General features: G+C 40.4%; 1 protein-coding gene across 5 annotated transcripts in view; it reads left to right on the top strand.

Annotated features, from left to right (window-relative positions):
- Positions 1–24538, top strand: part of CDKL5 (cyclin dependent kinase like 5) — a 214001-nt gene that overhangs the window by 174042 nt on the left and 15421 nt on the right. For 2 of the 5 annotated variants that reach the window (XM_053891794.1, XM_053891793.1), the window contains exons 15-19: positions 1706–1829; positions 8779–8878; positions 12488–12610; positions 13767–13886; positions 16410–16626. In XM_053891794.1, the coding sequence (XP_053747769.1) occupies positions 1706–1829; positions 8779–8878; positions 12488–12610; positions 13767–13886; positions 16410–16626 (684 nt within the window). Of the gene's footprint in view, positions 1–1705; positions 1830–8778; positions 8879–10463; positions 10524–12487; positions 12611–13766; positions 13887–16409; positions 16846–24538 lie in introns of those variants that run through there. The other 3 variants (XM_019431628.2, XM_019431632.2, XM_019431633.2) reach the window with 3 other exon arrangements.

Below are 24538 nucleotides of genomic sequence, written 5' to 3'. Positions count from 1 at the left end.
CAGTAATAGAATGAGAGCCCTTGCAGAGCCCTAGCCCCTAGTGGGGAGACTTAACAGGAAGCCCACCAGGGAAGGGGCAAGGTCTTGGGTGTTCCAGAGGCTCAGCTTCTTAAAGCCTCCAAGAGTCATCATGACCTTCTACAGTCGCCCCCACCCCCATCTTTTGGCTTCTCACTATGCTGTTGATTTGGGAGGACAGCTGGAAAGGGGCAGGAATTGGGGGAGAACACAGACAGTTGCTTGGTCATTTTAACTCAAAACCTGAGCTAAATAAATGTATTGAAGTGTTATCTAGGACTAAATGTATGTTGATTAGGCTACTTGTTCCCTCCCACCTCCGCATTTGAAAAGAGCATAGGGCAATAAATATACCTTTAATCCACTCTGTTTTTTCTCATGCTATGGTTACTTTAGAATCTTAAGGGACTAAAATTTTAATTCAGGTTAAAGTGAGTTAAAATATTCTAGTGTATATGAGCAAATGCCTTTTCTTCTTTCACTGTAAGTTTTACTTCCAAAATGGACCATACCTTTGTTATTTCTATAGATGTCTGGGGTATATACTTTAATATAAAATGTTCACAAAGTTTTGATTAATTAGGAAAGACAGTTTTAGTTTGATTGCAGGTAAATTAAATTGGTTCATATCAGCAAAGCCCCTCATTTGTCTTCCTCATAATCTACTTCAGGGTTTGGCAGGTAGAACTTTTTTTTTTATAAAGTCCAGAAATAAAAGGAAAAGATTTAACTGGGTGAAACATCTGGAGAGATCTGTCATTTCAATGATTCTACTAAATCTTAACTGGATGAAGATTTAGTGATATCATAGAAATGACCGATGTTTCCAGAATACTTCCTGTTTTCAGTCCTGCTGGTCAAAAGTCAAGTGAAATGGTGTCATTTATCTTGATATTCAACCTGTATATTTCTTTTGTGGTGAAATTTGCAATATATTTTGATTTATGACCAAGCTTAGAAATTGACAGAAAAAGATGCTAACGCCCCCACCCCCACTGCAAAGGGCAGGAAAGTATTTACTCATGTATGTTATGGTTTGTCTTTCTGTTCATTCCTGGATTAAGAACTTAGAGGAAAATAGTATTTTTTGCAAATAACCGAATTTCTTTGGAATTTAGTTTTAAACAATACAAAATTGACTCTGCCTCCCAAGTGTAAGGCTTAAAGCACAGTTAGTATATTCCAGCACACATATTGTTAAGAGTCACTTCAGACTAAGAATAGATTTTGCATAGTTGAGTCTTGATGTAAGAAAGCCTCCACTTCAAAGAATGTCAAAACAGTGAAGCGGTGGGGGGGCTGTCCTATTCATACTTTTAAATATCCTATGATGTTCCTCAGTTAATCAGCTGACAGGTCAGTTTCTGTTTTGAATGTATATTGCCTGACGTTAACTGACCCATGTGGGTTAATGTGATCATTACGGGGGGGGGGGGGGTGGGGGGGGGTGGGGGGGGGTGGGGGGGGGGAGGGGAATGTTCCCTAGAATGCCTCCACCCTCAGAAAACACAAAAGTTATATAAAGGGCAGAGGATTTTGACTTACTTACTTACTTATTTATTTATTTATTTATTTATTTATTTATTTATTTATTTATTTAATTTGTGTGAGAGACCATGCAATCGAATCAATTAAGAACTGCTTTGGCCAAAAAAGTACCTCAGTGACTGATGTTTTCTTTATTCAGTGCCATCTCCTCGTCCAGACAATTCTTTCCATGAAAATAATGTATCAACCAGAGTGTCTTCCCTACCATCAGAGAGTAGTTCTGGAACTAACCACTCAAAAAGACAACCAGCATTCGATCCATGGTCAGTATTCTGGTTTGTTTTTACTCTTTTTTCCAATTGTAGATTGGAGATTTCAAAGAAATCTGGAATACACTTTTTAGCTTGCTTTCTTTCTCAAGAGAGAGTGTTTGTTAAGGAGATGACGATTTGCCATTATTTGTAATGATTTATTTCAAGTTCAGCGTTTATATTAAATGTCATGTAAAAGAAAAATCTGCCGGGTCAATAAATGCCTCACATCTTCCATTGCATTCTTCTGATAGGAATGATGTCCTTCACTGTCTCTTTCGTTGCCGTTGAATCACATAGTGGACACTTTGCTTAGCACTTTGTGTGCACCATCTCGCTTGGTTCTTACAGTTAGCCCTTGAGACAGGGGCGGCTCACAGTCTGTAAGTGAGGAAGCTGCAGCTTAGAAAAAGGAAAGCGCTTGCCTGGCGCTGGACGGCCCATTGCAGGGAGAGGGGAGCCAGGATCTAGACCTAGATGAGGTCTGACTCCAAAGCTTGTAGCTTTCACCTCGATGCCACCTGTCTTTCATTCAGGGTGAAAAGATAGAAATAGGGCAACACCTTTTATGCCACCACAAAAGCATAATGGTAGTCAAAGGTTAAAATGATGTGCCAGCTTTGCTTATCCTTTTATGTCCTTTGCGTCATATGTAGTAAAAAGGTAGGGAGAGAATTATTTTGTGTATTAAGTCTCATCAGCAGATGTGTTTGGGGAATAAGGACATTTTGTTTTATTTTATAAGCTTTTTTTTTTTTTTTTTTTAAATGTTTATCTTTGAGAGAGAGCTGAGCCGGTGAGCAAGCAGGGGAGGGGCAGAGAGAGAGAGAGAGAGAGGGAGATAAGGAAGCCGAAGCTGACTCCACACCGTCAGCACAGCACCATATGCGGGGCTCGAACTTACAGACCATGAGGTCATGACCTGAGCCAAAATCAAGAGTTGGATTCTTAACCAACTGAGCCACCCGGGCACCCCAAGGACCTTTAAAAAAATAATAATAATAATGTAGACGATCCTGTCAGATTTCAACTCTGGTGTTTGTTGCTAGAAGCCATAGAAGGGTCTGAGGTCCTTCAGTACTCCTGACCCTAGGTGGTTGCGTAATTTTCACACTGCTGGCAGGGTTGTATTGAGGTCTTAGTGTTACTGTGCCCTATGGTGAAAACAATTTAATTATTTTTAAGATAATAATAAAAATGATGGTTTTAAAGCTGTAAATACTTTTATAAGCACAGTTTACGTCCATTGCCTTATTTATTAAATGAAAGTCTTTACATTAATGGCTAAGAGGTTGGACTCTTGTCTGTGTGACTTGAACCTCTGTCCCTCAGTCTCCTCATCTGTAAAATAGGGCTAAGAATACTACCTCCCTCAGAGGATTAATGTGATCATCAAATGAAGGAGAACATCAAAAGCACCTAAAGCAGTGCGTGGCACAACGTGACTTGTTACCGTTAGCTGCAGTAGTTTATATCTTTAATGTCCTCTGACTTCAGTATGACTTGTCAGGTGTCTCCCCTCCACTTCCTTTGCTGATAAACTTTGATACGTTTTCTGTGTGACTGTAGACCAGCCCTTCTGTACTACAACTTCTTGTAGTTACCAGCTTTGACAAGCCATGAGTGTAGTGTCTCTCATTAGTGAGAATACGGAAGTAGAGAAGAAATGGTTTTTCCTCTTGGTTATTGCATGATGGAGTGGTGATGGTTTAAAAGAGCATCAATTAAAGATTAACATGGTTCTATCAACCTTAGGTAGGTCAGATCAAAACAAAACCAAACATGGGATAGGCAGTATGAACAACATACTGTTTCTGTCTTTTTTTTTTTTTTTTAAGTTTATTTATTTTTGACAGAGAGAGAGAGAGAGACACACACACACACAGAGCATGAGTGGGGGAGGGGCAGAGAGAGGGAGACACAGAATCCGAAGCAGGCTCCAGGCTCTGAGCGGTCAGCACAGAGCCTGATGTGGGGCTCAAACTCACAGATCGCGAGATCATGACCTGAGCCAAAGTCAGACACTCAACCAACTGAGCCACCCAGGCGCCCCTGTTTCTGTCTTTTTGATAGTCCATTTGAGTAGAGCTTGGTTAGACCAGGGTATATGTAGAAACCTGGAAACAGATGTTTTTTTTTTTTTTTAAAAAGAATTAGAGACATAATTGGGACATTGAACTTTAGACACGTCTTCAACGAGTCACCCCTACTCTGATTCTGCTGTTATGAGGCTTCAGAGAGTTTCAGAATTAGCAGCTTGAATTGCAGTATTCTCTTGTTTCCACTGCCCCTCATGTTAAGACTGCTATGTACTTGTCCTTCGGGAGACTTACCTTAACTTTTTTGTCTTTGAACAAGATATCTCATTGGTTCACCATACTGTGTATATTTGAGAGAAACGCAGCTTGATAACTTACAAAAACGTGAACGAGCCTTCTTATGGTAACATAGTGACTCGCTGTTCCTAAATTATCACTTGCCTGAGGGCAGTCTGTTTCTCCTTGATAGTGGTACTTCACATTTCTTTTGGGAAGAGAATATTTGTACAGCGGACATGCTTCGTGCAATGGAAGAATCGAGTTACTAGATCATATTTTCGAATGATAGATATTGTTGGGGTGTCTGACTCTTGATTTCAGCTCGGGTCATGATCTTGTGGTTCGTGGGTTTGAGCCCCACGTCAGGCTCCAAGCTCACAATGCAGGGCCTGCTTGAGAGTCAGTCTCTCTCTCTCTCTCTCTCTCTCTGTCCCTCCCCTGCTTGTGTGCCCATGCTTATGTTCTCTCTCTCAAAATAAAGAAATTTTTAAAAAATAATCATGAAATAATAGATATCATAGTATACTATCCAGGGTATTTTGGCCATCTCAGCTATCCAGAATCCAGTTACAAACTGGGAGATAAGCCAGAATATCTCAGAACAAGAAAAACAGGGTTAATGCAGTCAGATTCATCCTTACTAATGAGAAAACACCTTCACTCTCCCTATAAGCCTGTTTACTCTTATGCACAGGTTTAGCAGTTGGCCCTGGAGGTTGTCAGGCAAGAAATAATGCCAGGTAACGAGACAGTGTGAAGAGGGAGAAGGATTCCAAATAATAGCCAGGGAGAGGTGAGGGGTATTTTTGCCTTTTCTCGGGCTCCCAGTGGCAGTATCATTTCTAGCCCTTCTGGTTTCACATGTAGAATAGATAATGCATATAGCATATATATATTTACAAAATAGGCTGCTCTTACTTTGCTTAAGAAAGACAAAGTGTATAAATACATTTGGAAAGACTGCTGTCAAAATTGGGTTTAAAAGTAATGTTTATATGGTAAACCAAATTAATTTGAAGTCCCAGTGATTAAGGTAAGCGAAGGATTGCTGTCACTTGCTTGCACAGTCCCAAGCTTTTTCTTCTGGTTAAGTTAGGAATATGTTGGCATCCGTTATTGCTTGCTACCATAACTCAGAAAATTGTTCACTGATTATTTTCTTCTCAGACATCACCTTAGTCCCATGGCCAGGGGAGGGGAGGTAGCAGGGAATGTCATGCTGCTCCCAGAGGGATTCTACTGACACACCAGGATTCTGACCCTCTATCCAACCTGCCAGTGTCCTGCCTTGAGTCTGTGAGCAGCTTGAGGTCACACTCCTTGTTTTCTTTTTCTCTCTGGCCCCAACACCTGACACCAGGCCTACCACGTACACAGTGCTTCGTAAATGTTGGTTGACTTTGATTCAGTCAGCTTTCATTCCTTCCTTTTTTAGGAGAGTCTCTTGAATTTCTCTTTCTTCTTCACCCCCTGTAAAACAACGGTTGTGTTAAATGATGTCAGAGCAGGGGGAGGTTGCTGCCCCCCACCAACTGTGTAATCAGCCCTGGATAACGGTCCAGGTGACTAGCTGGGTGGTCCTTCTCAAACGTCCTGTCCCTGATATGGATGTGACCACCCACCTACCCTCCCCTTGTACTGCTCTTCTTGGACCTGTCTGTTGCCTGTACCAACAGAATCATATCATAGGATCTAGAATTCACAAGTGAGATAAATTATGGGGACACACTCTTACTCATTTGTAGTAGTGCTGGTTGTAAATGATGAAGTCTCTGTCTTCATTCTTTTGTATAACACACAGCTTTTCAGGTGCCTATGTTCCAGGCAGCTTTTCTCCGTGTCCACCCTTCTCTGAGTCTGTCTCCCAGGCTTTCTCCCTTGTTTCTCTAATTCTCTGCCATGTGTGTCTTTCCACGTAGCTTCTCCCTTTCTCTGTCCTTTCTCTCTGTCTCCCCCCAACACACTTGTGCTCTTTTTCTTTCTCTCTGACTTCCTTTTTGTGTCTTTTGTGATGCATGCACACTCATGCTTCACTCCTAGCTTTCATCTTCTAGTCCAAGAGTAATTTATTTCCTTTTCTGTTTTGGTCTCTGGAATCTTTCTCTGCGTAAATCTTGGCCCCACCATCTCTGCTCAGCTTCAGTCTGAAGATGTTTTCCTCATCATTCCCCCTTCCCCTGGGCTCTAGTTTATCCAGTGTCTCTGGACAGACCCTGCAGAGGGTCTCTGATTCATCTTCCCTGCCTTTTGTGGTCACAAGGAACTGCAAACCCTGGGCTTTTTGTCCTGCTCCTTCTTTTCTTTCATTACCCTTACGAGCCCCTTTCACTTTCGTCTTACTGGATAGAGACTCTTCTTCCCCTCCCAAATCTGCTCCTTCCCGGCCTAGTGTCTCAAGCCTTCTCTTGCTCTCATGCCAGCATTAACATTCTCACTGTAACGCCCATTCTCGTCCTGAGCTTGCAGTCATGATGAACATGTCCCCCTTAAAGCTTTCCTGGATTGGCAGAAAGCACTTTTACTACCCGGCATACCTTTGACGTTTTGTTAGACTTACATTCTGTCTGGTAAAAAATTCTGCCTGTTAATCTGAATACTTGGCTGTGCTTCTAGGTTAGGTACAGACCCCATTATGGAAGGATATAAGCTATATCATAAGCAAATAGTTCTTTGACTTCTGGAAGTTACAGGACAGTAAAAATATTTGTATTGCTGGTTGGTTTAGATGCTCTCTGAGGTTCCTTTCAATCCTGAGAGTTGTATTTTTGTGATTCCAGCAAACTACACTGTTTTACTGTGTTACTTAGAATCAAACTTTTCATTATTCCATCCTTACCCATTCCATCGTGTGAGGTTTTGAAGTTTTCTAGCTTTCAAATTGTAAATGTATTATTCTGAATTCCGGTGCTAGTTATTTTTATTGGTTGTGTTGTATTATGAAAGTTTTACTTCCGAACTTGGAACTCTCTCATTGATGTTTAAAATTGCAGGTCCTAATGAGTTTCAGGAACACTTGGGCGTACAGTACGTGTTTTTACTTCCTCGGTATTCCCATTAACTTTTAAGCTAAGCAAGAAGAGGTGATCGTTGCTCTTTCAGTCATGTTTTCCTGTTTTGTTTTGTTTTTTATCTGTTTCTCTTTTTAAATCTCTTCCCTTATTGTCTTAGATCTTGAGTTTTTGATTTTTCAAATAAATTTTCTGCGGTTTGTCCAACCTTTTTATTATATCTGTAGTACATGTTTGATGTTGAAACTAAAAAGAAGAGTTATAAATCACCAATAATCTTATTACCCAGAGATGATAGCTATTAAGATTTTATTTTATTCCTGCCTTAAAAAAAAAAAATGTGTGTATAGACACATATATGCCCCCCTTTTAAAATACAGTTGGGCTCACACTATGTAGGAAGTTTTGAATCCTGTGGTTTTCACCTAGTATTATAGTTTAAATATTTCTTTAGAGGACTGAAAATTCTTTGAAGATGTGATTTATTTTTGATAGCTTCATGGTATTTTTTATCATGTGGCTCTGTAATAGTTTATATAGATGTTTTCTGCCTTCACACAGATTTAATCAAGTAAAGGATGCTGCTTTGCTCATACTGTCTTAGAAGTTTTAGTAACTTCTTCACCGTTAGGTGTTCTAAAACCATAAATATGAATGCACTCTCACCTTTAATGCTTTACTCTTGATTTTAGGGAACAGCTAATAGAAGGAATTCAATCATTTTAGAAAATGGCTTTCCACAGTCATACATATTAACATTTTCAGTAGAGCCCATGGAATGTGTCTTTTTGAACAACACCAGTTGGGTTGCTTTTTAAAGACTGTAAATTAAGTAATACAGGGCCTATTAACATACAAGTCACAACTTATTAGGGCCAAGATGTCCCGTTTGCTGTCTATTCATACCTTCTATTTGTACTAAAATACCTGGTGGCGTCAGTGCTATGAAGCTTAATAAGTTGTCAGTATTTTCAGTTAGAAGCTTTTTTTTCCAAGAGTGCTTTGTATTAAAGCATTCATCTTGTCTATATTTTTTTCTTACCTGATCTATTTTTCAATTTAGTTTCAATAAATAAATACAACATTTTTATAAGGGAATTTTCCAGTTCAAGGCAATTTTTGCTTTTATTTACAATGCTTTTGTAGCACCGTTTTTTGTTTTTTGTTTTTTTTTTTTTTTTTGCTTTGTTTTGTTTTTTATGTTTAATATCTTGGCAAGCCACTAATAATGAACTTGTTGAGTTGGTCTTTAAAAGGTAAATAGAAAAATGAAGATATTGAAAATGTTTCAGTTATTTCCCTTGGAGGGTTATGGAAAAGGCATCCTTTAAACTGTGTGCTTTTCAGACTCTCAAATTCAGAGGTTTTCGACAGCATGAAAATGGTCCTGCAGCACAGTTACCAGATCATTTGTAATAATAGCTCAAAGTGAGCCTGTGCTAGAGGCTAATCATTAACCATGGTTGATTAGATTCAGTTCCTCCTGTGCTTTGTAGAGGCTCTTCACCTACGTGCTTGATTTTTCATGGCTGTTTGAATCTGGTTTCATGCATTTTTTAGTCTTCATTATATTTGTCATATAATGGCAGGAGAACGATTGAAAGATCAATATGATAAAAATGTCTTCCCATTTAGGAAAAGTCCTGAAAACATTAGTCATTCTGAACAACTCAAGGAAAAGGAAAAACAAGGTTTTTTCAGGTCAATGAAAAAGAAAAAGAAGAAATCTCAAACAGTAAGTAGATGGGTACTTTCTATATACAGTGACATACGAGTCTGCATTAGTCTGTGGGTACTTTACATTTTGTATGTGGCAATCAAAGTGAATTATTTTCTTATTGAGATTTGACATGCATACATTGTATATGTGTCTGTCTAAATTCTATACAACTATTTTCCTCTCAAAGAGCCTTTTCCAGATTCCACAGAATCTCTAAGAATAGAAGAAATTTAATTTGGATTACAGAGAACACTTTAAACCTCTCTCAGTAAACACCTTATCCATGTAAAAAAAAAAAAACTATGAAGCTGCAGGATTTAGTTTTCTTTGGGGAGTAAAGATATGTGAAAACTTAGGAAGTGGTTTTGTTTATGCTTAAATCCTGGAAGTTTATAACTAACCATCATTCATTATTCTTCCCTGGCTGGTTTTCCAGTTCCCCTGTTGACAAATGCATTTCTGGGCTGCCTAATCACAGAGAGGAGAATAGTATTTGACATTTCAGGGCTTGCTTTAGTAGGAAGACATGTTTATCTTGTGACTGAACTGTGAAATGGAACGAGTCTTATCTCCTGGGAGCCCGCTGCCTGAACCAAGGTTTGGCTCCATGGAACCGTGCACATCACATCACTGAACCACCCAAGCAAGGATTCTGCTGGTTAGTGACGTGAGGAAACATGGGGAAGCCAGGCCTCCAGGCCAGCGGGAGCTTTCTTCACCCACGTGAGGCCTGCTTCCCCCTTTGCTTGTTGAGTCAGCTATTTTAAATGATTTTGTTTCTATTTCTACATCTTACATGATTGACTTTCATTTATTTTAAAAGGGAAAAAGATTCTAGGATTATGACTCATTGGTAAGTAATGATGAGATAGATGATAGTAGGAAAAAGAATGGAACACCCAAAGTAAGGATCACAGATGTTTTAGAAGTATTAATAAAGATCTTTCTAGATTACCTTTCTAGACTATTCTTTCATTTGCTTATTTGTTACATTGATATATTTCATTGTAAAATAAATGAGCTCATTGTAGAAAAATTGAGAAAAAAATGCTTTCTAATCTTATCACCCTATTGCAACTAGCATTAAGATTTTGGTATATTTCTCCTAGCTTTTACCCTATGCATGTTTGCGGAAAGAAGGTGGTTTTTAAGTTTGTTTTAAATAATAGTAATCCTTGTAGTATAGTTTTGTGTCCTGGCTTTTAATAGTAAATATATCTATCTATCAATCACACATACACACAATATATATTTTACCACACAGATCTTGTTATCTTCATTTTAATCGCGGCACAATATTCCTGAAGTGTTTAAAAACAAAAACAAAAAAAAAAAAAACACTACCTGTGCCTTTAACTGAAATTCACTTAAATCAAAATGCCACTCAAATATTGCTACATTTATTATTTACACTGGATGAATAAAATAGGCCAGATTTATTTAAAGTAGAGGAGCTTAAAATATTTAAAGTGCTAATAAAGTAAAACTTTTATCATTGTCTGTAGAACATACTTATCCATCATGAACGTTGAACTTAGGCTACCTCTCCTCACCACTGTTATTTTTATTCTGAGGATTTTGTTTTTGTTCTTAACCTCAGGTCTGTAGCCACTGTGGGGTAATTAAGTGGAAGAACGTAGCAGGAACCAAGGAATTGAAGGTGTTTTGTGTATAGATTTGGCTTTTGATGTCAGTCTGCATTAGACTAACATTAAACCTAAAGCCCCTGGCCTACTACGGCCTGAGTTGATATGTTGATTGACTCTGTTATTCAGGATCTGGTTCAAATTCTAGGTTTTTAAATTTTAGATTTTCAAAAAGTATAGGTTAGTATAAATAAGAAAATTATTTTCTAACAGTCTCTCCACTTGAACTTAACTTTTTTTAGGTTTTTATACATTTCGTTTTCGGTATGTAATGTAACTGCAAAATATCTCTGTATAGGCCACTATGCTTTAAGCCTTCCAAGTCAAAAATTGTTTGTGCCTCTGCATTTTTTAATTAAAAGAAAAAAAATTTTTTAAGGACTTTGGTATCTAGAGTAAGATTTCCAAAGAGCCCTCTATATCCTGCCAGATCTCAGGCTCCTAAGCCTGGCATTATGTTAACTCTGCCTCCTTCAAGTGAGTATTGAAACAGAATTAAAGGTAGTTTGTTTTGTTTTGTTTTTGTTTGTTTTGTTTTGTTTTTCACTTTCTATGACTCAGCAAAAGGAAACTAGGTAAACCAGCTTTGAAAGATTTAAAGCTTTGTGGCATTTGCATAAGATTAAAAAAAATAAAAAAGAAGTGTAATGCCCAGTGCACATAGAGAAACAGGACATTTTAAAACCTCAGTGGGTCCTAAATCTAGTTTAACACCTTTATTTCACTGGTAGAAGACTACCCAGGCCAGTTGTGACCTGCCCAAAGTCACATAATCAGTTGGGAGAACTAGAGGTGGGGTCTTCTAAATAACAGGCCCAGACTCAGTCCATGCCACAGGCCTATCTCTGGTGGAGAGTCTCTGGCCACTGATTCCTGGGAATTCTCTTGTGGTCTCCTTAGCGATGTGAGTTAAATTCTTCCCTGGGATCCCATCATGGGAACAGAATCCTTCATGGGCTATCTTCCTTGAATGGCTTCATACAAGGTGGTATGAATGCCTTCATATATATTCTCAATCTCTGACAATTGAGCTATCCAAAACAGGGAAGAGTGGTGCCAAAAAATAATTCTGTATTGTAAAGGTGCCTGCTTTGACTCAAGCAAATCTGGAAGCCGCCTTGGGAAATCTGGCCTCAGTTCCACATCCAGAGTTGCATAAGCCCTCAGAGCATATGGTGACTTTGCCAACTTGGTAATTGTAGCCTAGTTAGTTAGTATCTCAATTGGTAATCATGCGTCAATTTAAAGATTGAATTTTGTTTTTTCACTTTGAAAACCTGTATTCTGAATTGTGCCACATAGTTTCCATGGGGTAAATATTTCTTTAACAGCGTGGAACCAGGCTTCTTCCTTGATGGTAGAATCCTGTAACAGTGATAATACCTCTTCCAAGTGATGTTTTCTGGTTCAATAGACCATGCTCAAAAGGGTTTGCAGTATCTTCTCTTTTTTTCCCCCCTATAGGCAGATTACATGGTCAATTATTTAGTTGCTGAAGTCCTCTCTAGCAATTAGGAAAAGACTGAAGTTCATCAGTAGCTCTTTAAACATAGTTCTTTATAATAATCGTATTTCTGATAATAAATAAATCCTTAAATGTTTTGTTAAGCTCAATGTGAATAAATATGTGTAGGTTTCTAGGCATTCCTACTATAGGTAAGGATCATGACCACACGTTCTTTATATACATTGAAGTTTTTGTAGGTCTTGAATTTACATTGTTGGCATCTTCATGTCCAAGTGAGAAATGACACAGAACTTCTTCTAGGTGCACACAACAGCACAGGGATTCCTTAAGTGACTATCAATATTTAACAGTATCAGGGCTTCCAAGGGCTAGGAGTTTCAGTAAGAACACCTTTTTTTCTTTTCTTTTTTTCTCTTTCTTTGCTTTTTCTTTTTTCTTTTCTTTTCTTTTTTCTTTTCTCTTTTTTTTTCTTTTTTTTTGCAATTAGTTTATTTGTATCTTATATTGCAGACAGATTCCACCAACGGGGAGAATCCAAGCATCAAGAAATCCCTCTTTCCTCTTTTTAATTCAAAGAATCATTTAAAGCATAGTTCTTCTTTGAAAAAGCTTCCTGTAGTCACTCCACCCATGGTACCCATTTTTATGTATGGTAGCCCTGAAAACTGCTCCAGTAAACTTGTTTTACTGATGACAACAGCATGTCTTTTATTTTCATGGGGTCATATTCTCTTTGTGCTAGTTAAGTACCTGAGCCAGTTCCATAAATTCACTGAAATATCAATTCTTCGCCATTCTGGATTTTCTGAATCAGTTAAGGAAGTTGAAGCATAAAAAGCTATTAAACAAACTAGTGGAAGAACTAGTTTGGGTTGTCTGGTTACCCACTTGTCGGCAGATGGCATTCATAAAATCCCTTATTTCCTGTAAAGAATTTGATTAACATTTACAATTAACAGTGTCTTTTCATTTGACTCACAAAGTTTGTTAACACTTGGTTGGCAGTTTGTTCTTTGAAACCAAGTTGAGTTGACCAAATTGAGTGAGCTAGCAGGCTCCACGAAAACACCTTCTCTTGGTTGGTGATTTGCTTTTTCCTTGCCTGGCTCTAGCTTTTGCTGGTCACTTAATGTAAAGCCAGGGCTTTTGCTTGGCATTTGCATTATTCTGTGTTCACCAAAATCGGTGAATGGACCAATTGCATTCATCTGGAATTTGTGGCACAAATTTCCAGCATTTTTATAGTGTATAACGCTAGACCCAGATATGCTGGGCGGTGTCTTGGGAATATGATTCAAACCATACTTTTCCCACTATGGTATCCTTGAAAGCCTGCTAGCCTTCTTTGGGCACCGCCAAATACAGTGTTTGGGTCATTTTCCCAGCAGGAGCAAATTTTTGTTTTATTGAACTGGTTCATAACCTAACTGCAATATGGAATGAGGATACGACAGCAGTTCCTGGTACAGCCCAATTTAACTGCTCTCTCTTACAGCGACTAAAACTAACAGCATGGGAATGCTTTAAGGGTTGAGGTTTTAACAAAGCTGCATGACATCTGCCAATTTTTCCTAATGCAGGGAAAATTATTAAGAGGGCAGCAGAATTTAACTGGCATCACTTGCATTGTGAACGTCGGGAGAGTTTTGGTTTCTTTTTTTTATGGGGGGCGGCGGGGTCGAGTTTCGGTTTCGTTTGATTTGCTTTTGTTCTCCTCTTGGGTGTGGTTGCATATCTTAATTAGGCTTATTGGGGTTCTTACTGAATCTTTGTCCATATTCTGCTCTAGGTACCCAATCCTGATGGCCCTGACCTTCTGACACTACAGAAAGCCATTCACTCTGCTAGCACCCCGGGCAGCAGACCAAAGGAGTGGCGTCCTGACAAGATCTCTGATTTACAGACCCAAGTGAGCGGTGCCTGCCTCACTCCTAGATTCTTAGACTCTGCAGTGGCTGTCTCTCTTGAGTGGAGGGCAGGGTTGAGGAATTTAGCCTCTGTGTTACAACAAGGCTGAGAGCCTCCTCAGAATATACCCTCTCTAATAGCCAGATGCATTTCGGGAGTCCAAATGAATCTTGTTTCAGTGACCCATGTCCTCATGGGAAAAAAAGTGAGGTTCCATTAGCCTTCAGCTAGCCCAGGCTGGGCTTGGTGGGTGGATGTTGGAGGGGATTAAGAGGGATAATTAAGGTGTGGTCCCAGCCCATAAATACTACATATCCTAGAAGAGAGAGAGAGAATCTATAAATAATCATCATTCATGGTAAAAAGTGAGACATGCCATCAAATGCAGGGGAGGTGAGAGTGGGAAGATGAAGGTTTCGTTAAATGTGGTAGCATATGAATTAGGCCTTGAAAGACAGACATGATAACCTTTCTTGAAAGAATAAACTTATGAAATCAATACTATTTTTGATAGAAATTGAGCAGTTGCATTAGGAACTGCATATTAGACAGTATTGTGCAATCACATTTATCTGCCATAGGGGGAATAAGCAGAAAATGCAATCAGTAAATTTTTTAGGTAACTGAGGTTTATCTCCTTTGAACAACTGTTTTGATTAGGAGTGTTTTAATATTGCATCTTTTCAGTATCCCATAATGAGCCCAGTAACATAATCTAACTAGTTTTTTGATCATATTAATATTTTTATAAACCCAGTATTCCTCTGTACTATAATTTCTGATAGCCTGTATGAGCTTTTGAGGCTCTAGGACTTCTTGTACCTATAGATGGCCACAGATTTCTGTGATTCGGAGGAAGAGGGTCTATTTCCATAGGTTTTTTGTTTACTTTCTTTAACTGTTACTTAGAGCCACTGACACAAGTTCCCAGATTTCACTTGCATTTGCCCAACCTTTTATATTTTCTGCTTCTCACATAGTATAGGCTGGGAGGAGGGAAGGGGACAGAGAAGGTGTAGGGAACCAGATATCCATGTTATTGGACATGTATCTGAATTAAGAGCACAGGGCTCTGAGTGAGGGCCTGACATCCTCTTCCCAGTTTTATAAAAAAGAACGTGGGACTTTAGAACCTTCTTTGTGTAGCCATTTGTTTCGCTAAGAAGCTCTTTTCAGGTTACCTTATATATCCAGCTGGACCCAAATTATTGTAATTGCTCGATAGTTACATGTGGTCAGGGCCATAAAAATCACCAGGAATCGCATTGTGTTATCATACCAATTTCAATAACAAAAAACACACTTACGGTGTGTACCGTACTGTGCCACCTTCCCTGGGGACCACAGAGCTTTCTCAGGCAGACTTTGGAATGGCCACGTAGGATGCTTCCTCAGGAGCAGTTTCTACCTGAGTCCATTCTCAAGCAATTTCCCTTTGATTTCAGTGCTCTGTTCCTTGAGATCATCGACATTTTATTAAAACTTTGTTGAGCCCTTAAACGCATGGCCCTTGAAGGTTGGCAGCCAGAGGTGCCCCGAGGCTAGGGCTACATCCTGATTGCAGGGTCCCTGGACCTTGAATTTCAGGATGCTTTCACATGCCTCTTCTGATGGTGGCCTCATCACACAGCACATAGAGGAGGAGAAGGAGTGAGCCACCTTTCGCCAGTGGGGAAGCCCACATTTCAGCAGTTGCCTGAGAATAGTTGGCCAGTGTGGGGCAGATGGCTGCCAGGACCCTCCCTTCTGCCTTGAAGCACAATCCCCCTGCGCAGTACAGCACCAGTGGGGTCTGGGCTCCAGCCACGCAGCAGACAAGCAGGGCAGCTCTTAAGCCCATGTTAGAAATCCAGAACCTCCTGTGAGTGAACTGTGTTTTAGCGTCTGTAGGGCTTTTGCTCCTTTTTCTCTGCTTTGCTCACTTTTCAGTGTTCAAATCTTACCCTACCCCCCAAAAAGTAAAAGTGTGGAAAGGGAACGTTTAGATTTTTGCAATGTCAAGGGAAAGGGAAAATCGGGGAGATAAGAACAGAAGGGGGATATGCAATTTGTAGCTGAGTACGCTGCTACCTAATTGAAACATTACATTTCTTCAGTTCTCTGTTGCCGCTAGATATGGTTGAATGGCTGAGTCCCGGCTTGTGAAAAATAAGTGGCAGCTTTATGCGGAGCTGTTGGGGAGTCTTCTCAAAAAGGGAGAGGCATGTTCCTTCTGCTGCTCCCTGCTGGCTGAAGCAGGAGATCCTTTCCCTGTGAAGATGGGATGCAGCCAGATAGAAGGTGCCTAAGCCTTTGATCCGCCACCACACCAGCTCTAGATTTCTTAGCTAGTTGTCATTAAAGATAAATAACTTTGATCTTATCTGAAAATGAACAGAAGGACAGATAAGGCTGGATTTAGCCCCTCCTTCCCCATGCCCTCTGTGCTGGCTACAAGCAGTCATCTCAGATCTGTGCTCACTTCTCGCAGCTCTCCAGTCTACTCTAAATGAACTCCTATGTGCGCTCTCCTCTTTTCTTTCAGAGCCAGCCGTTAAAATCACTGCGCAAGCTGTTACATCTCTCTTCAGCCTCAAATCACCCGGCTTCCTCAGACCCCCGCTTCCAGCCCTTAACAACTCAACAAGCCAAAAATTCCTTCTCAGAAATTCGGATCCACCCCCTGAGCCAGGCCTCTGGCGGGAGCAGTAACATCCGGCAGGAGCCCACACCCAAGGGCCGGCCAGCCCTCCAGCTGCCAGGTCAGATGGACCCTGGTTGGCACGTGTCCTCTGTGAGCCGGAGTGCCACAGAGGGGCCCTCCTACTCTGAACAGCTGGGTGCCAAGAGTGGGCCAAACGGGCACCCTTATAACAGAACAAATCGGTCTCGAATGCCAAATCTGAATGATTTAAAAGAGACAGCCTTGTAGTGTGCGCTGGGGTAGGGGATGGGGGGTAGGTAAGCCAGTGGAGAGGGGACGGGAGGGTGTGGGTGGGTGGGGAATGGGCTGGGCTGGGCTGGGCTGGGGTGGTCAGCCAGTATTTTCAGCTTTATGAAGGTGAGTGCAATATTGTATGTGTGGAGCCCTCTGGCTCCTCACGGCCACAAATGCTAGTCAGGGATCTCAGAGGCACAGGAGTTCCTTAGGGACCACCAGTCCCCTCGGATCTCGTGTGAGAATGGATAGAATGTGCCACTGAGGAAGAAGACATTCTTGCCAGTTTCTCCCCTGTACATTCCAGCTTTAGTGCAATCCCTGTTGAACTTGGGAAAGCCAGGGCATGTTCTGGTACTGCAAGGGATAGAAGAATTCATGTTGACCGATGCCCTTACCACAGATTTTTTTTGCCTAAACTAAACGTGGGGTTTATTGTAATCCAAGCATATCCCTTTGAAGGGTTAGCAGATGAACTAACTGTATGTCTTAAATTGTTTTCTAAACTCCCATATTTGATAGGATTTGTAACATTTATTTATAATTAATATTGTACTGTTCTAATCATACCTTTTATGTTAAATGTAAAGTTATTTTGAGCTGTTTGGAACATTGTGAAGCAGTGGGACAGCTACAGTAGTTTCTATAAAAACTAAACAGTAACATTTATATATTGCATCAGGAGTATTTTATTCTATATATAAATATATATATATGGTAAATATCTGTCTGTTTTCTAAATATAATCATTTAAAGAAAGTATCGTTATGACACTATCTGCCATATTTTTATACATTTGTGATATGAAGTGAGTATTATACTTCTAATCAAGGGAGTTGAATTGTGGCTCTGTGTGACCAACAGTGGGAACCGTGCTCAACTTTTAGGCCCCAGCAGTAGCCTCTAGACGTGGTCCTTGGTAGCAGATGAGATGCAGCATCTCCTTCCGAACCCACAGGCAAGAAAGCCAGCTAGGCCAGTGAGAGCTCAGCACGCCTCGTCTCCGTCCTCACGGTTGGCTCCTGTTCGCATCCAGGGACGATCCCTGTACCTGAGGGGAGAACAGATCCAGGGTGACTCATGGGTCTTCGTAGAGAGAATATGCTCTTCTCCTTCGCGTTAGTGTAGAGTGTAGACCAAAGATTTGCCAGCGAACATTCCTAGTTGCAAGTTCGTAAGAGGCACCTGTCTGCAGGTCTTGCAGACCAGCTCTATGCTCCTGAATCCTGTGCACTGTACCGGAGACTTTTGGCTGGTGGGGTGTGAGATACATGTGCGGCATTTCTATTTCTAAGTGTTTTGTTGTTGTTGTTGTTGTTGTTGTTGTTGTTGTTGCTGTTGCTCTTTCCAGTATATTTCAAAGGCTCCAGAAGCAATTCCAGATGTAGAGAAAATTGCTGTATTCACTCTTTCTTCCTGGGACTGTCCATTTATAACAAGGTTAGCATGTACATCAGTATATACACACACACGGTCAGAACAGGACTTCTTTTCCTCATTTGATCTCCTTCAACTTCCAAGTTACTCCCAAGCGTCATCAAGGCCTTTCGCCAGCAAGGGTTATAGCCCAGTGTCTCTGGGCCATCCTTGACAGAAATCACCTCAACGCCGTCCATCAAAAGAATTAGATTTTTGGAAGTAGTCTCTTAGCAATAATATTTCTAAAGCTCCCCCATCCCACACCCCTCAAAGGGGTAACTTCTCAATATTTATTACTTGTCCCAGGATTCTGAGAGCATAAGCCCCTGAATCAAGTCAGGATAATTGAAATGTGCTGAGTTACTGTTCCCCCTCCCCCGAGATTTTGAGAATCAGCTCTGATGATTATGAAGATTATAATGAAAAGGTCTTGGTTTCTTTGAAGCTTAAATTGTGTGCATATTACATTTTTATATAACTACTATAATGATGTGTATTGATTATATATAGAGGTCATTTTAAGGTGCTTTTTATTTGGTTTTAATAAGTATAATAGGCACTAAAATGAAACTCAACTGGGTACTATCATTAAAACAAGTTGATTCCAACCAATAGTCTGCATGCTCTTCAGTTCTTTTTATATCTTGTTTCTTTCACCAGTTCTGTACTGTTCAAGTAGCTCTGAATTCTGGCTTTTCCCAGGCAGCTGCTCAGTTATATAAGTGACGCGAACCTTAGCAGTTTTCGCCTGGACACTAATGACTCTGAAAGGGTGTGTAACTCTTCTTTTTCATACTAAATTTGTACCTTGTATCCCCCCCTTGCAGACCAGAAACTACATTTTTTCCTCCGGAAAGACTTCTCACTGTGCTGTGCGCTTAGGAACTGCGCAGTCACATTGCCATGCTGTGGCATTTGAGGCTCGTTGTCACCTAGGGGCTGGTTTCCCATGTTTTCATCCTTGCTAACACTGGGATCTCAGATGTTTGCAGAACATTTATATTCATGATGGTTCTTCAAAGAAGGGCTAGAATAATTGCCTTCTACCTAGAGCAAAGTAAACCTAACTGATGAAGAGTCAATACATACTTTTCGTACATTCCCAGATTTGAGCCAGAAAATATCTACAGTGTTTTCAACTAGTATTTTTGAGGTAGCTCTTTTATCCTCTTCTCAGCTTTTGTCCATTCTGACTTTTCATCGACCTCAGTAAGCTGTAATAAGTGAACTACAATCCACACTTCTGGCATGTATAATTCTCTTCCTGCTCGCTGTGGGGGATGGTCAAGTTTTCTCTCAAATCTAATGGGCCCTCTCTTAGCTTTTAACTGTTGTTTTCCTCCGGTTGATGAATCATTGACCTCACAAAAATTGCCATCCACAATGAGAAGGACTTGATTTAAAGTCACGAAAGTCTACATTTTCTTTAGGAAGGGAAAGTTACGATGTCCACGTTCTATTCTCTGCCCTTACTTCCTAAAGGATAGACTATGGCTGAATGAAGGCTTATGAGTCACTTTGTGTTAGAGAAGTGTTGCTGATCACCTTTTGAAAAGAAACTCTGCTTCGCTCTTTTTCTACTTTTGCTCTGTCGCCATCCTCGTTTTTCTTCTCTGAAGTCCTGGATGAACTTTACTGAACCTTGCTTGGTCTCAGTCTGAGGGTTAGCCTCTTCAGAGCCCAAGATCAAAAGTGCTCCGTGCTAAGGAGCTCCAGTGAGTCGTCTCTGTAGCAGTGGTTCTCAGTCAGGGCCAGTTCTGCCTCCCTGGGACGTTTGGCAATGTCAGGAGACATGGTTGGTTGTTATAACTGGGAGCGGTAGGGTGCCCCTGGCATCTAGTGGGTGGAGGCCAGGGATGCTGCTGAACATCCTGTGTACACAGGACCCCCCCACAAACAAAGCATGATGAGCCCCGAATGTCAGTAGTGGGGAGGTTGAGAAACCCTGCTCTACTGTACTCCAGGCCCACTCGTCTGCAGAGCTTGGCTCTGTCCTGGCTCTCTCCAGGCTACGGGAGAAACTGCGGGTATGAATTCTTCAGTATCCTAGTCTCTGAAAGAATCTTCTACCACTCTTTTTGAATCCCTGGAATCCTGTTTGTTTTCATTGTCTTGGGCCTGCTAAACGGTGCATTCTTTGGGAGGAGACCAGAGTGGCTTTATAGGTGTTTGAGAACTTAAATTCTAGGTCACCATCTTTAGAAAATCTTTCACAGAGCCATGAGGCTTATATTTAGAAGCAAGCAGCAGCCTGGCAGATTGGCATGATTTTTACCAACTGCTCAAAGGCATCCATGGCTTTTAGCTGTGTCTCCCAAAAGAAAATGTCATTGTTTTTTATTCAAGTCATTTAATAGCTCTTTACAAATATTGGCGTATGACAGACCGATTAGAAGCAAAAAACTCTTTACTGGTGGTTGTGATGTGGCTGTTACAGGAGTGTTTGTGCTGTACGCTTTGGTTAAATCTGTTTTAAAACCTGCTTTAAGATTTGCCATATGCAGTTGTGCTTTAATTCTAAGCTCAGAGCTGTGCTGGTTAGTTTCTAGTCGTGTCATGTATTATAAAGTATGTTGTGGTTGTAGAGTTAGCCAGTTTAGCATGTTCCTAATCTGAAAATTAGTGGACTTCGCTAGGAAATGCTATCCCATTTTCCCTTCCCAGCACCCCTTATCTTAGTTAACGTCATAGTATCCTCACTTCTTAAACTAGTTTTTAGAGTAAATAAGGAAAAAAAGCCATTTATTTTTCTTCTAGCTATGTATTGAGAATGACTCAATAAGTGTACAACTTTTTTTAACGGCCAGAGGGTTACTTTTCAAGTGTGTAGAAGGCTCTGTCCATTTCTGTTCACCAAGGTCCTGGTGGTGACCCAACTTTCAGCAAGGGCAATCAATCGCTCATTGCGACTTATTCCCAGAGTTCAGCTGGGACTCAGAAATCTGCATATTCTCTCCTGGTCACAACATTTTTTCTGGAGAGCACTGCTTTTATATCTAGAAGTTCGTTAACTCCTACATTATAGTGGGATATTGAGCTCCATGTGAGCACTGAGATCCACAGACTCATACTGTTGTGAGCTGGGGATGTGGTATGTGATACACTGAACCGAGTCAGAGCATATTGAAATATTTCCTTGCCTCCTTCAGTTCATCACTATTAAAGTGTGTAGGCAGAGAAAACTGATTTACACTTAAAAAAAAAAATAAATAAATAAATAGATAAATGGTTTCTTTAAAAGGGCCTGCAGAAAAGTGTCCTGTTGCTAATCTCCAGGGCCAGAATCTCACAAGAACGTTCTCTCAGAGACTTAAAGAACCATCTTACAAAACAAAAACTTGTAAGTGGTTCTGATTTCTTCATTTTGTATCTTAACCAGCTGAGATATATAGAATATCTTGAGGTGTGACCCATCAGCTGGGTAAAAAATTCCGTCTTCGAAACCATAAGTAAATGCAAGAAAATGAGGCCGTGACAGGGCGAGTCCCTTGTCTGTCTGTCTGTATACACACAATGTGGTAGAAGTAAGGTGGCGAGGAAACTCTGGGCCTGCCGCCCTATCCTATTCTATCCTATTCTATTCTATTCTATTGTATTCTATTCTATTCTATTCTTTTTTAACTGAATGTACTATAAAAGATCATAGACTTGTGCCAAGTCAGTTACTACGTAAATATTCATTTCTCTTAGTGCTTTGTTGATTCATCAGCGTTAGGCCTGGTCCTGACTCCACCTTTCTCTACTCCAGGCACTGGCCCACCTTTCTGTGTATTTCCTATAGGATATTAAAGATGATCATGACCTACATTGTATCTTCATTCAATAACTGTTCACTCCCAGATTTGAGGGAGTTTGTCTTTTGTTTTGCCAGAAAAAATTTGTAGTAGTCTGCACGTTGGATTTCCAGGGCCAGAGAACTGCGGCAGTGAAACTGGTTTCACTTCTAAGGCCCTCCATTACCCATAAGGTTACGCTCTCTGAACCCCATTTGATCCTCGGGTTGTATTTTGACCCTCCTTTGGAATCTTAAAAAAAAAAAAAAAAAAAAAAAAAAATCAGTTTCCATGTTGTATGCAGATTAGAAGTTGCCTTGTTTGCTACTCTTCCAGCACAGAGTATCAGGGAGAAAGAGGCCTTATCTGTTCCTCCAGCCCTTCCGTTTTGACAGACTGCTAAGAATTCCTCAGGACTTCCTTTGGTTTGGGATGTTACTTTCCCAAAAGCCTGATCTGATTCGTTTCAGGCATAGACAAGTTTGTCCTAGTGCCCTGCTTCAGGGCTAATCGGACGAAACCCAGGAATAGAAAAGGTAGATGCCTTGACTTTTGTCCCTGTTGGGGGATTAAAGTGTTTATCGCCAGAGTCATCAAAAGCTCTAGTTATAAAGCATTCAGAGTTTCAAGAAAAAAAAAAAAATGAAGCTTTTTCTCTTGGAGAACTTTTAAGTTCTCCACCGTGGCTTAGATTTTCCAAAATGGAAAGCAAAGCTCGTACGAACTCCATTTTCACTAGAGGTACACAAGTGAGTATAGTCCTCTCAGTCTCTTTCCCTCTCCTTGTTTCCTCCTTGGTCACTGATTGAGTCAGGCTGGAGGGGTAAGCTATGATCGCGAGAAGTGGATTCTCACTGTAAACTTGGATTGATTAACAGAAACAATAAAACCAAACAAAATAGTTGCCCCTAATTCCTATCTCCAAGAATTGCTTTGTGCCATTTCGAATTCAGGTAGTTATTCTGTATATACTTAGAAGACTGTTCTGAGCTTCTTCAATCTCTAGGAAGTTCAAAGGGGGTATCTGGGAAGACACAGGGCAGGGTGACTTCGAGAACCCTACTCATGCATGAAATAAAAAATAGGGATAAGCCAGAATGATGTAACATCCAAATTTGTGGTAGATGAAGAATCAGTGGAAATTCTTAATTGCACAGACTTTATAATCCATAATACAGAGTGTAATTCCATACTTTTTACTGTGGCAAGGGTGTGACGTGGTGTTAACCTTTTTAATTTTTGAATCCAAACTGAATTTAAAGTGTTGAATATTTAAATTCCTCACAAGCTAATTATGAACCATTTGTAAAGTGTTTATATAACTCTTTGTATCATGTGTTGGTACATCTTATCAAGTTTTTTCTGGCATGTATTCCATTCTAAACTTCTGTAAAATTTCTATTGTTGCTGTAAATATTATACAAATATCTATTCCGTGGTAACCTTAATTATCAGCATGAAATGGTCAATTTTTACTGAGCACAATGTATTTTTGAATGGATCTTCCCAAATGTCTTTAATAAAATGCAGATTTTGCACTGACTGATGTGATTGCCAGGCCGTCCCCATCTTGAGCACTGTGGTCCCTCGCTTTTGAACAGCAAGCAGCTCCTTGTTAGTTCCTTCTTTGTAAAGAACTCATTTGATTTCAAATGGGGGATAATGGGCCTTTGAAGTTGGAAGCAGTTTAAGGGACAGAAAGTAATGTTAAAGCAGGGCAAATCCTGTTATTTAATGATGATATTCTCTTTTTTTCCAATTTATAAAGCTTTTTTCTCCTCCTGGCATTTTGAAAACTGGTTTCTTTCACACTTCGGTGTTGTGTCGTCTCCTTTGCACATTGCTAGACGCTCGCTTGGTGGTTTGGGAGGATGGGAAGATGTGTGCCTCCTGCTCAGTGTGATGGAGAAAGCAAAGATGAAGGAGCTTGGCAAACTTTTTGCCGGATAGTAAACATTTGGGGCTCTGTGGGCCATAGGTCTCTGACTACTCGACTCTGCCTCCACGCGGCTCTGCCGTCGTGGTGCAAGAGCAGCACAGGCAGTAGACAGAGGAATGAATCTGGTGTGTTCCAGTGAGACTTTGTTTACAAAAACAGGTGGCGGGGGGCAGATACACTGACCATTTTGGGCCCTCACTTTTGTCTTTGGGCATTTGCTCAGTGGGTCCTATTGTTAATGGGGGAAAGAACTTCACTTGTGTGAGAACATGTATAAATATTCTCCAGTGTTCTTTATCTTTCTAAACAGAGGGTAGGAGCTAAAACCCAGTGATTGGCATTCTTAAAAGCACTGTGTCACCAACTTCTTTACTCCCAAATTTCTCCTTACTGTCCCAGAAAATTGTGGCCTGTGATTTCAACTATAATTTTTATAAAGACTGAGTCAAAGCACGCAGGCCTTATAATTTTTCTGTTTGCAGCACTTACTGTGGCGGGGCACAATGCCAAGGGTTTCACTTTTATTACTACATTCACTTCTCACAGCAGTGCAGTGAAGCGAGTAGTATCCTCAGTTTGTAGACGAGGAGACTGAGGCTGGACTT

Source organism: Panthera pardus, unplaced genomic scaffold, assembly GCF_024362965.1.
Source record: "Panthera pardus isolate Hobbes unplaced genomic scaffold, ASM2436296v1 HiC_scaffold_27, whole genome shotgun sequence".
In the NCBI taxonomy this organism is placed as follows: domain Eukaryota; kingdom Metazoa; phylum Chordata; class Mammalia; order Carnivora; family Felidae; genus Panthera; species Panthera pardus.
This window is presented reverse-complemented; position numbering and strand designations above follow the sequence as displayed.